The sequence below is a fragment of the Ascaphus truei genome, chromosome 1 (genome assembly GCF_040206685.1).
Source record: "Ascaphus truei isolate aAscTru1 chromosome 1, aAscTru1.hap1, whole genome shotgun sequence".
Lineage (NCBI taxonomy): Eukaryota > Metazoa > Chordata > Amphibia > Anura > Ascaphidae > Ascaphus > Ascaphus truei.
This window is the reverse complement of record NC_134483.1, coordinates 166,860,444-166,874,157: the sequence shown is the minus strand read 5'-3', so window position 1 is coordinate 166,874,157 and position 13,714 is coordinate 166,860,444. Positions and strand designations below refer to the sequence as shown.

The window sequence follows — 13,714 nt, the reverse complement described above, 5'->3', positions numbered from 1 at the left end:
TTTTTTTCCGAAAAGAATGCGCACGGGTGAAGCCTGGTCTGAGGCTCTCTCCTCTGAGAAAGTACAGACCCTGCTCCGACATTTGAAGCATCTACTTCAAAGGTGAAGGGTAGTGCCAGGTCCGGATGTACCAGTATAGGTGCTGAGATAAAGGCCTTTATTAGTTTTTCAAAAGCTCTGATGGCTTCAGGAGACAACATGGCCGCATCGGCTCCCTTTTGGGTCAAGGCCGTAACGGGCACTACCACTGAGGAAAAACACTGGATAAACCTCCTGCAGTAGTTTGTGAATCCGAGGAATCTCTGCACAGCCTTGAGGGATAGCAGACTTGGCCAGTCTATGATTGCCTTGACCTTGTCTGGATCCATGGCAAGTCCTGTGTTGGATATGATGTCTCCCAAGAAAGTAGTCTAGGTGTGGTGAAACTGGCACTTCTTTAGCTTGGCGAAGAGGGGATTAGCTCGTTGTCTTTGGAGAACTTGTTTCACATGTTCCGGGTGCTCAGAAGTATCTTTGGAAAAAATCAGGATATCGTCCAGATATACGAGTAGATCCCTGAAAATCTCATTCACGAAATTTTGGGACACCGCGAGTGCATTGCAAAGGCCGAAGGGCATCACCAAATATTCGTAGTGCCCGTCTCGAGTGTTTAAGGCCGTCTTGCACTCGTCCCTGATGGATTCTTATCAAATTGTATGCTCCTCGCAGATCCAGTTTAGTGAAGATGATGGCCCCATGGAGCCTATCAAACAGCACTGAGGTCAAGGGCAGAGGATAACGGTTTTTAACCATTATTTTGTTGAGCCCCCGGTAATCGATTCACGGCCTAAGCGACCAATCCTTTTTTATGAAAAAGAACCCCGCACCAGTGGGTGAAAAAGACTTCCGGATGAAGCCCCTCTGAAGATTCTCTTGAATGTACTGCCTCATGGCCTTGGTCTTCGGGGCTGACAAAGGATAAGAGTACCCCCTGGGAAGAGTAGCACCGGGCAGATCTATAGGACAGTCGTAGGGGCGATGGGGCGGTAGTTCCTCTGCCTGCCCTATATCGAAGACGTCCCCGGAGCTTTGTACATCTCAGGCAGCCGATTCCCCGATTCCGGCAGTAGCACTCCAGTTAGACTTTTGGAAGGAGACAGACACTTCTGTTGAAACGGAATGTTCCAACGGATAGGCAAGACTCCTGTCCAATCGATTTGCGGGTTATGTCGCTGGAGCCATGGTAGTCCAATGGATAACATCCACGGAGGGGGTGTGAAGGACATCTAATTGTATGCTCTCGGAATGGCCTCTAACAGCCTGCAAGAAAAGGGGTAAAGTTTGTAGCGTGATGAAGGTGGGTTGGAGTTGATGACCATCGATAGCTTCGAGACCTACAGGGCAATCCTTATCTGTTAGGGGTATTTTGTTCCTCTCCACAAATCCCTAGTCAATAAAGTTGCCCCCTGACCCGGAGTCCAGGAAGGCCCGTGTGGCAATCCTAAAGTCGTCCCCGCATAGTATGATAGCGATGTAGACCCTGGATGGAAGTTTGGGAGGAGAAGAGATGGAATCCTACTTGCAACAAGCAGGCGTTTGTGGAAAATGTCTTTCTCTGTTCATACAGCAGATCTCAGAGCAGGGTGTCTGATGTTTTAGCCCAAGACGTTGGTACTGACGGATGTAACACCACTCCGGCTTCACCACTGCAAATTTCTCCACCTCTGCAGAGATTAACTCACAGCAAACGCCGCCGAGTACAAAGTCTCCCACACTTGCTTCGTGCGCTCCCACAAGCTGCACGCGCATTCGCGGAAGTCACACCTGCTATTCGCCAGGCACTGCTCGATATGCTGCAGATCTGTCCAAACTCCCAGAATTAACCCTACGCGTTTCGTGCAAGATTCACTTCCTCGGGGACATGACCCTCAGTAGTGCAATAGCGCTATTAACACATTTTCTTTTTTTACTAGGTCGGAGTACTTGCCATGGTTCTGGGTTGGAGAGAGAAGAATAGTCGTAGTCCGTAAGCAGTGGTTGTGGAGTGCAGAAGACCAATAACGAGCCAAAGTCCAGTGATATAGACGTGACGGGTCGGGTACAGGCAGGGGTCAAAACAGATCAAGGCAGGTTCCCGATACAGGCAAACTCAGGCTGCAATGAGCACGGTGTATAAACAACGGTCTATGCTCAGCAACAAGACAGAAGGCTGAGTAGGCATAAGTAGGGAGAGGAACCAATTAAAAGGGAGGCAGAGGGGAGGACTCTAGATGTAAGTAGAAAGCTGAGAAGAGGAAGTTAGCCGTGTCACACCTGAACTAAAAGGTGAGGTTCCGTCATCAAATCGCTGAATGGCGTGCACGCGCGGGTAGCACGCTACCGCTAAGGCTTTTCCCTCTGGTACCGTCACGGGCGCGCACCTGAGGGTTTTATGTTGTGGTCGAGCGCGCACCTGCGGGAGTCAGCGCACCCCTTTGGATGATTGGCGTGGCGAGTCGAGGGGGCGTGAACCATGCGTGATCCTGACAATTGTGACCATTTGACCTTCTGTTACTTTGAAGCAGGAGAAGACGACATCCTGCCTGATAAGTGTGTCTTACAGCAGCGGTGCGCAAATTAGGGGGGGGGGGCGCACAAGATTTTTTTAGGGGGGGGGCCCAGCCAGCAGCCGCTGTGCAAGGGCGGCGGCCAAGAAGCTCAAGCTCCGTGCTGGCTGCTTCCCTTCTCTGCTCTTGCTGCGGGGGCGGAGACTTCCCTGCTCTGTGCTTGCTGCGGGGACGGGGACTTCCCTGCTCTGTGCTTGCTGCGGGGACGGGGACTTCCCTGCTCTGCGCTTGCTGCTGTGCTTTTAGCTGCACACGGGGGACCAGCATGTTTAGTACTTCCCCCCAGGTGAAAGTGTGACTGTGTTGTGTTGGTTGTGATTGTGTGTTGTGTCTGTGTTGGTTGTGATTGAGTGTGTGTTGCGTCTGTGTTGGTTGTGATTTAGTGTGTGTTGTGTCTGTGTTGGTTGTGTTGTGGGTGTTTTGTGATTGGGTGTGTGTGATGTCTGTGTGTGTTGTGATTGAGTATGTGTGCTGTGTCTTTGTTGTGATTGTGTGTGTGTTGTGATTGAATGCAGCGGTGCACAAACTGGGGGGCGCAAGATTATTTAGATGGGGTGCATGCAGCAAAACCTGGTGTGCGCGGGCCAGCAGACACTGTGCGCAGGAGGGCGAAATAGCTGTGCATGGGGATCAATTAGATGTGCGCGGGCGGCCAAACAGGATAGTGCGGGTGGCAGCCACGTGAGGGTGTGCGTACGCGCGGGGGCTTCGGAGGTACCGGGAGGAGCATGCCCCAGCGCTGTGATGTCAAACGCCCCTCCTTCCGGTGCCTGCCCTGCCATAGCGCTGTGTTCCTGCTCTCCTCCGCTGGAAACCTGCTTCGCTGCGATCTTCTGCACGTGAAAGGGTAGGCTGCCACTATATCAATCATACTATGAATGTAGAGAAATAACCATTGAAAACAGAAAAAAAATAATAATACTGTAGGTAGGAGTGTGGATGACACTGGGGACAGCAAGAGAGTTGGTGATGTCACCGCTCTCAGAGGCAGCGTGGACACAGCCTAAGGCCTGGGACATAGTAGACACTTTTGTGCTGCTGCTCGCTGTTGCTTGCTGCCGCTCGCTCTACCAGGAGCTTTTTGCTGTCTGGCAGAGGAGACAGCAAGCGCGCTTGGGAGGCGGGTATCACTGTGTGTGTGTCACTTGGTAGCTGTCAGTGTGTGTGTGTGTCACTTTGAAGTGGTCTGTGTGTTTGTGTGTCACTGGGGAACCTGTGTGTGTATATGTGTGTATATTATATATTTAAAAAAAAAAAAGACATGTGAGAATAAATTATTTATTAACATTGTGCAACTTTGATAAATATATTCACACACATACATCACACACATACATCACACACACATCAGACAGACACATACATACACACAGACCTCTGTGCTGGCTCTGTGCTGTGCTGGTCTGGTGGCTCTGCTTTCTCAGAACACCGACACAGTAGGAAAAAAAAAAAAAGGCTGCAGCCCCATTGGATGGGAGCGGTCACGTGACCGCTCCTCCAAGCGGCAAAATTTCAAACTCTCCTGTCTCTTCTGATTTTCTCAGCCTCCGCACGCATCAGCACGCATGCATGCGGAGGGAGAAACTATAGCCGCGCTGATTACAGATGCAGGGGCTTTGTGCATCTGTTCAGCGCGGCTCAGCCCGCCTCAGCGACGCTGATTTTACTATGTCCCAGGCTTAATTCTGCTACCGCAGCCTAATTTTGCAAGTGCGAGCTGTTGAAATATGTAAGTATTTAGACATACCCTATTTCCTCGATTCTAAGACGCACCGTTTTTCTGATTTTCACATGTCTGAAATCGGGGTGCGTCTTAGAATCGATGTATACATTTTTTTTTAAAGTGTCTACAGCACTAACCCCCTCTTTTAGCTTACCATGTTTCAGGAAAGGTCCCATGTCAACGGAGGACGAAGCAGGCAGCAGGAAAGGTCCCAAGTCTGCAGGTGAATGAAGAAAAGACGGCAGGCGTGCGGTAGCAGGAAATCATAATAGCAGGAGAGCTGTGCAGGAGCAGAGCGGCATAGGGGAACGGCTTGGGAGGTGCACACTGAAACCAGAAGTCGGACTCCGGTCAACTTCTGGTGTTACAGTGTGCACCTCTCAAGCCGTTCCCCTATGCCGCTCTGCTCTTGCTCTCATGCTAATATGATCTCCTGCTACAGCACACCCATCTTCTTATCTTCATTCACCTGCAGACTTGGGACCTGTCCCGCCCGTTGTCCATCTTCAACCATCTGCAGACGTGGGACCTCTCCTGCCGCCCGCTTCTTCCTCCTCTGACATGGTAAGTGAAAAAGGAATTTTCTGCGATAGTAAGGGCCAAATCGATGGTGCGTCTTACAATCGAGGAAATACGGTATTAGTATTTACATTGTATACCGTTTAATAAAGGTGTTTTTTTTTCCCATGTGATTTTGATTACATCAGGCAGGGGGGGCCCGAGAAATTTTATGGATGAAAAGGGTAGCTCGGCATAAAAAGTTTGCTCACCCCTGCCTTACAGTACCACAACCACTCCTAAAGTGAACCAAGGTCTGCAGAAATACCTTGCCGACAGCCCTTACATTTCTTTAGCATCCTGGAAGTGATGCCAGTGGGATATGTGGTAGGGACCAGATTTCCAATACTGCCAGTAGACACACGGGATGTTCCGGGGATGGAGTAACTAGGTAGGGGTCTGATAACTGGATTTTTGGACTTGGTTGCGGTGGGGGAGGGCGGCTCTCAGTGCGGCAGCTAAAAGCATCCTAAACCGGTTGGAGGCGGCAAAAAACATCTACTCCCTTAATTAATAAGGCATCACGAAAGTGATCTGAACACAAGATGTTCGGGCATGCTCCCCTGGGACCATACCTTCCCCCAGCTTAGGTAGGAGAAAAATACCTGACAAGTTAACTACTTCATATATGTGTAAAGAACTCTGTTCAGGCTCTTAGAGAATGCTAAAAATGATGTGATGTATTGATAGTTTAAGGCATCACTATTCATATTCAGGCCTTTAACAGAAAGCTGCAGTTATTTATAATCTCACCCTGTTAATTTAGGATGCATTGTTACTGGAGGGAAGTTCAACACATTAATGTAGTCTCTTATTTAGTATATATCTCTGCAACAAATATGCTGGTAATCTTTCTGATCAGTGATTAGTATCATCATTAGCAGGCAGGGTCAGTATAGGACACACAACAATAGTGAACAGTAAAAAGCAGTGGTTAGTATAACCTACAAGTGGCATAATTATTATTATTTTTTTTAAGTCCTGGTTATAGCAAGAGGGTGGGTCCAATCTACCCAATGCAATGTGACGGCATATGAGAGAGTGAGCGTCTCAGGTCCTTATGATATCAGACAGTGGGGGATTGCATTTTTCTAGGTGTGCACTGGTTCAATTTCCTATTTTCCTCTTTTCACTAATTTCTTTAGAAAAAAAATGTTCCATTTTGCCTAAAAATCCCAAGCCCACCAGGAGTCCAGCCTGTTACATCTCATATGGCCAACTCTGTTAGAAGGCTAGAAGATAAGATATATTAAAAATAAATGCTCATTATGCTACGCTTTCTTTAAGCCTCCTAAAAAACACATACATAAAAACAGATTCATCCAGAACAAACACAAACCTAAATGCATGTCCAAGAACAACTCCATTCGAACGTCTGTCTTCTACACACACAAAATAAAACAGAACTACATTAGCAAAACAGAGAATAGGTAGCGCTAACTAGAACAATAAAATGATAAAACAATTAATATTGTACAACCTTAAATGGGGAATGTAATCCACATATAAGGGGCTGCCTGAAATACAAATTCTGACCCCCTGGTCAGAATGATAGCATAGAAAGAAAAGGATATGTATAACAAGGCGCCTGTGGTTAAAAGGATATATATCCAACCAGTGGAATAGCCAGGAATAGGCTCCAGACGTAGTGATGTGCTTAAAATAGAAGAAAGACACAATACATAGCGTGATACTGTTAGATAAGACGAAGGGGGGGGGGGGGGAAATTACATATAGACACACAATATATAACTAATAAGTATCAGCTGAGATACAGGTGATTGCTAATTAAAACATTTAATATACATATATTGATATACAGGACATAGAAAAAATAAAAATAAAAAACTGGGTAAAAGGACAAATAATGCCGATGGACACACTGCTGCAATGGGTGAAATACCCACTCACCGGACGATAGATGTAAACAGGCGGTGGATAAATCTGAGAGTATCCCCTCTCTGCTGCTCAGACAGCTACTGCAACCGATCCGGTCTGTAGATGGAGCGTGGCACACGCCCGCCGGCGTGTGTGAGTGGAGCTTCTATCAGCTGGTAATGCAGGACATGCAGATAGGTTCAGAACGGCTACAGCAGATTCGCCTGATGTATAAGTAATATGTATAAGTAATTCCGTCTGCCTGGAACAGCTGATTCGTCACCGGATCCGTTCGGGAAGGGGGGAAATCACCACAGTGCTGCAGTGGGAGTCCAAAGATGCCACCCATCACTACATTAGGTATTTTAGTTCTTGTATTTATTGTATATAGAAATTAACCAACAACTCTGAAGCTTTCAACAGGTCTTCAATTTGGATTACACCCCCCTTCTAACATTTATCCTCAAGTTATTAAATTACATACGCACACAATAGAATCTATAATGATGAATCCGTGTGAGGTTAGAGGTCAGCAGTGCCTTTCTAGCTACTCGGCAGCAAAGGGGTTAGAACATTATTATTTGCCATTTAAAAAGGCAGCCATAGTTGACATCAAACTTAAACTGGAAGATTCAGGGAAGATGAAACACTAATCCTTTAGGTTCCTGCTATCTATGGAAAAAGTATAAGCCCATCTTTCTCCTCACTGCTGCGTGTAAATCACTGGATGTAAAAAGGAGGATAAAGCACAAGTCTCAACTGTTCTCGGAGACAAAAGCGACTAGGTGTTGCATCTCTCTCGACAATCTCTGGCACTTTAGTTTCTCTAAAACTTCCAGTGTAAATAATAATTTCTCTTCAGCTTTTGATGTTCTCAATCATTTCCCTCAAGTTTACATTTTGTATTCTGTGGTATGAAAGCCATACATGCATTGCCATACATGGTGTTATGTAGCAATGTACAGATGAATGGTGTGAATACTTGAGGATATGTTTTTAAAGAGATACAGCCCAACCTTAACAAAAGGGAAAGTTACTCTAGTATAAAAATATATACTTTCTAACAATAAGAAAAAAAATAATCAAATGTTTTCAGGCTCAGCCTTTTACTCCCTTAGTGAAGATGTCCTGCATAAAGCATATCATGTAGAAGAGATAAGATACTTCTAACTGATACACAAGAAAGAGGGAGGAGAAAAATTCAAAGGATAGGAAAAAGACAAACACACGAGAATCTTTTAACAAAGTATATTTTAGGAGAAACTGCCTAACTACTTTAAAGCAAGAAGTGTTGATTTATATTACAGTTTATTACATTACAAGAACAGCGCAAATTATACAAACCAATACACTGGAAAATAAAACTGAGTGTTTTTACACAAGGCCCAGCACAAAATAATATTATAACCTATCCTGTGTCCCAAGAACCAAAAGGAGGGTTAACTATCAAGGTTTCTGTTTTTATACTGCATAAATGAGTGTCTAAAGTGCATGTTTACTTTTATCCCAAATAACATACTATTGCTTAATGCAAAGGCTTCAGGAATTTCCCATTTTGTTTTAGAACGTCTCAATTCTGACACACTTGTGCTGAAGACGCAAACGTTATACACCCACCCTCCACTGAGGGGTACACATTTGTAGAACAAAAGACATCTTATGCACTTATTTTAGCAGCCGAAACATTGTTCCAGCAGTTCTCCAAGAGCAAGGGAGAGCAAGTGCAGGGACATCTGCTGTGCAGGGTCTGCCTGTGTCCTACACAGTGGCAGGCCCAACTTTCGTTATTGGCCGCCTGGGGAGAGGGTTCCCCCCTGCAGCACCAGGTAAGACCAAGATGGAGCCCATACCCACAGGTAAGGCCTATGAGAGAGGGCAAGGGGGATAGGGGGATAGGCAAAGAGATAAGGAGAAGGTAGGGGGAAGGAGAGTAAGAGAGAAGGTAGGGGGGGAGAGTAAGAGAGAAGGTAGGGGGGAGGAGAGTAAGAGAAAAATGTAGGGAGGAGAGTAAGAGAGAAGGTAGTGGGGAGGAGAGTAAGAGAAAAGTGAAGGGGTGAGAGTAAGAGTGAAGGGGGAGAATCAGGTAAGTAGACGAACATGTAATTCAGAAGCAGGTGAGAAGAATAACAAGTAGGAGACATTCTGGAGGAGTGAGGCATGTGAAGGAGCAGATGAGAAGAGCATGTAGGGGAAAATAGAAAGATAGGGCACATGTAAGGGAGAAGCAAGTGAGGGGAACATGTGGGGAGAAGCAGGTGAGGCAACAAAGCATGTGGAAGGAATCCTAAAATATTCTGTGTTCTGTGTTCACTTTATTGTACTATAAAAATACAAACAATGAAAGAGTTCCAGCACTTTTTTTTTTTTTTTTTAGGGCTCTAGCACTGGTTATACTGGGCATTTAAGCACAGAACCAAAACAAGCAACCAACTTGGATTGGGAAGAATATCACTTGAAAAAATGTTTACTGATCCATTGCAGCGACTCTTCTCCGTCTTCTATGGAACGCTTTTAAGTTCCATTTTGTGGGTTCTAGCATGTAGGGGCCATTGTACACAAACAACACTGTCATTTTGTCGACATATGTAAGATTCTGAAGAAGCTGAGGAAAGATAATACAATATATTTGTACATGGGACAACCCTAGTACTTCATCTGAAACTCTTCATGTTGCAATACATCTTTCTAAACTTCAAAAACACAAGTTACATTACCCCTTCTGAGAAGTGAGGAGTTACTACAAATAAACAAAGATATATATAAAATTAAAAAAATGAGTATTAGAATTTGAAATATGTTGACCATGTTAAAATGTGGTAGTTCTTTGTATGTAAACAAGGGCTTTACTGAATAATCAATAAATTCACTACAATTCTAGTTATTGTTTGACACCATATCTCTATGTGAAATGCCAAGTCGTCAGACACTTATATGACAACTATTATCCAATATTGCATTTAAATTATTTGCTTCCCCCCTCCCCCCGACATATTCCGCCCCACCGCTGGCTTACCTTTGGTGTAATAAAGAAATACTGAGAAGTGCTTTCTTTGCAAGCAGTCTTCACAACCATTTCAAACACCCTTCTTTCGTTCACTGGGTCCATTCCCTTGAAGGAAAAAAAAAAGGTAGGCATTGTTAGTAAAACGAGATGTGATAACTTACTTATACATCATACAGCTTTCTTTATTTTATACCAATTACCTGGTTTATTTCATCCACAACTCTGAAAGGGCATTTGTTGAGCTCCTGAAGAGCCATCAGGTAGAGCATTGTGGAAACACTGCGCTCTCCTCCACTCTGATGATGCGGAGTCAGCTCATGAAGCTGGGTGCTAGTGCGGAACTTCACACGGATTCTTATTCCATACTTGTCGTACTCTTCCTATTGGGCAGAGTAAGTATTCCCAGCTTTGTGTTAGCAATATGGAATGGCAATAATGTATAATATTAGCAATTTCATATGGTCAGCAGTCCAGTACTACATCTCTAGTCTACATATGTAATGCATTCTGATGCATCATTAGTTATCTTATAACTTTGCCTGAATTAGCATTTAAGGTCTGTCAAATTGTTGCAAGGGTGCCATCAATAACTCCATCAATTGCCGCAGAGTACTGCGATTGCATGCTTAACTCTCAGCACAGCAGGTTTACTTATGATGTTATGACATATTTTAGAGAGGCCCCACTAAGGAGCAGATTCAAACGCTAATGTGGGGTATTGCACCCCAATACAAGTCAAAGGCCGTTAACAGCAGATCAGGGTGCGATAAACCACATTGGAGTTTGGTGACTCTGCCCCTAATAGCATAAGTGAATTTTAACAAATAATCTAAAGTTTACAAATTCTACTTTTGCATGCAAACAAAAAACAGTACGACTTTTTTACACTCCAATTTACAGCAAAATAAATCTGGTTAAATTCTTGCATGTGTGTAAGGTTTCAGGGATTAAGATGCCCATTTTTCAGACACAATGAAGGAAAATGTTTATCCACGAAACCGTGCAAATTTTTTCTCTTTCAAATGTCGTTTTTTTCTTCCTATTTGTGCTACGAAACATTTTTGGATATTTCATCTTTTTTTATTAATACAGACGGACTAATCAGCCCCTAAATTTGCTATGTAGTACAAAGTGGGGATTTTTGGATTCTCATTTATGTGCATTGGAAAATGAATTTCCCATTCAGAAAGCCTTACCTCATTTTCTGTGTGAAGATCCACCTCACCGACACACTGCATGGAACGGAAGAAACTGCTGAAATTCTCGTTTATTTTTTCTACCAAATGTTTCAAAGGATTGAGCCACCTTTCTTTCACCTAAAAACAAAACAAAAAACAATAGAATTTTTGTATGAAAGGAGAACATTAAAAGGATGAACTGAATGATTATCCCAACAACTCCTGCTGAACTGCGACAGAAACAATACATTATTTTCTTGCAATTGAATAACATTTAACAGGATAAAAAACATCTAAAAGAATAAACAGAGAAACAATTGTTCTACATAATCTACTGCAATTAGGAATTCGGTTTGATAAAGACAGAATTCTGCAGAAGTAACACTGATGCAAACAGAAGCTTTTGAGCTCTTTTACACACTTTAAAAGTGGAAGCTATCTAGGGTTTTACATTTGTTGCAAAGAGGATGTTGCCATTATATTGCCATCCCTGCCTTCTCAGGTTGCTACAAAAAGAACAGTACAACCGGATGATATGCTTTCAGCTAGCATTTAGGATCCAGTATATTCAATATAATGTAGCAACTATCTTTCACAAATATCTAGCTCTGGCTAAGGCTCTCCCTTTTAAACATATTGGGAGGGGCGCTGATCTAAAACACATTCAAAACAGATTATTCCACTTCATTTGGCAGGGCAAAAGACCCAGAGTCGCCAGATCGGTCCTGATGGCAGCAAGATCTAGGGGAGGACTGGGGGTACCAGACCTACACAGATATTACTTAGCTGCACAGCTCAAGCAGGTAGTAATGTGGAATTCGGACCCGACCCGTTGTAGTTGGGTAGAGATAGAGACTCGATGTGCCAAAATGCCTTCTCTGCAAGCCTGCCTCTGGAGCCTGGACAGAGGAGAGGGGCATACACACAATCTTAAACTACAGGCCTCTCGTTTCACATGGGACGTCTGGATAAGATGTAAATACAAATATGGCCTTACTACCAAAAGTTCCCAATTGATCCCCATCTTTAACAATCCGAAGTTCCCCCCGGGATGTGGATCTAAACTGTTTGATCAATTCAACACAAGGGGTATAGAGGCGATTGCGGACCTTCTGAGCCTAGGGAGGCTTCTGAGCTACCAAGAATTAAGGACCAAATATAAAATTAGAGAATTGGACACATTCAAATACCTCCAAATCAGAAACTTTATTAGGACAACATGCCCTCTCCCAGAATACCCCACTCTCACGACGTTTGAACATCTTTGCGAGACAAAGACCCACCAGAAAGGTCTAATCTCGGACATATATGGGGCTTTAGAGCGCTCCTCGACCCCCAAAGAGCATTATTATATGCTCAAATGGGCAGCAGACCTGAGTACAAATATAGACAGAGAGACTTGGGAAGAAATCTGGGAGGCAGCCTCGGAGACCTCCCTATGTACTACAATAAAGGAAAACATTTATAAAATTATGTTTGGCTGGTATCTTACCCCAGCACGATTAATCCAGATCTACCCTCAGGCATCAGACCTATGTTGGAGAGGCTGTGGTCATAGAGGGGACATGGTCCACATCTGGTGGACCTGCCCAGAAATTGTGAAGTACTGGGCCAAGGTCCAAATTTTGATAAAAGAGGTCACCGACCTGGAAGTGCCTATTGAACCACTGACCTACCTGCTGGCGGCACCATTGACTGACATGGTCCGGCCAACCAGGAAATTAATATCCTTCATTCTTACCGCGGCAAGATGCTGTATTGCGGCCTCCTGGAGGAAAACAACTACGCCGGCACTGGGAACGATCAAAAAAAGAGTCGACGAGGTGATGGTCATGGAAAGGCTCACCGCTATCGTTAGACAAAAACTCCCCACCTACGAGGACATCTGGGAACCGTGGATCTCCAGCAATAGGGCCAGACAAGCAACTCCAGCGAGACAGAGACCGCCCCCCCCCCAGAGGTGCACTAAAACTACCTGCAAGTCCAAGCCCCAAACAGTCAGATGGGACCCCCCCCCTACCATCCCCCCCCTCATCCTTCTAGTCCTCCCCCCCTCTGCCTTCCCTCTCTGAAGGCACCCCCCCCTCTTTACTGACAACTGAGGTTGTCAACCTGTTTTCCCCAAAAAATTGTTGCTTTGAAAATGTTAGGCTTTATCGCTTGCTGTAACTGCATATGTACCTAAATGCCTAATAAAATTTTTGAGAAAAAAAAAAAACATATTGGGAGGATCGCACTCAATTGGAACTTCTTAGAAAAACTTGCTTTTTTTTTTTTTTTATAACTTGTATTTTATTATACATAAATGCATGATATACATTAAAAAAAAGACATCAGGTGCATATTTAGCATATCATATACAATAACAAAAGCATAATAAACTCACGTAGTTTTTCGAGCCCTACTTAACCACGTGAGTGGGAATCGTCATGTGTAAGGTACTGGGGTAAATAATAATAAAAAAAAAAAAAAAAAAAAGGGGGTGGGGGGGGGGGAGGTAAAGGAGGGGGTGGGGGGAGAGGAGAGAGGGAAGGTGTATCCAAGGATAATAATACATCTGCCTCCGGGGAACACCTGGACAGCGTGAGGACTATGTATCAACTAGTGAGGCCTTTCGGTAGAATAAGTGATTGGGCGTAAGGAGTATAAGGTTCTAGGTGTGGGGTAGGTTCTTATGTCCCCAAAGGAGAACGCATTTATTACTATTATAGCCAAATTGTGTTACGCTCTACCCCAGGGATGTCTGTTTGGGCAAGCCAGGGGGCCCAAACTTTTAGATAATTGTCGC

General features: G+C 44.4%; 1 protein-coding gene across 3 annotated transcripts in view; it reads right to left on the bottom strand.

Moving 5' to 3' along the window:
* Positions 1-8,035: 8,035 nt before the first annotated feature.
* The window catches only part of SMC5 (structural maintenance of chromosomes 5), an 89,385-nt gene continuing 83,706 nt past the window's right edge, over positions 8,036-13,714 (bottom strand). For all 3 annotated transcript variants that reach the window (XM_075597848.1, XM_075597857.1, XM_075597864.1), the window contains 4 exons: positions 10,945-11,064; positions 9,949-10,128; positions 9,758-9,853; positions 8,036-9,346 (listed from right to left, as the gene is read on the bottom strand). In XM_075597848.1, coding sequence (XP_075453963.1) covers positions 9,209-9,346; positions 9,758-9,853; positions 9,949-10,128; positions 10,945-11,064 — 534 coding nt within the window. In that variant the 3' untranslated portion in view covers positions 8,036-9,208. The remainder of the gene's footprint in view (positions 9,347-9,757; positions 9,854-9,948; positions 10,129-10,944; positions 11,065-13,714) is intronic.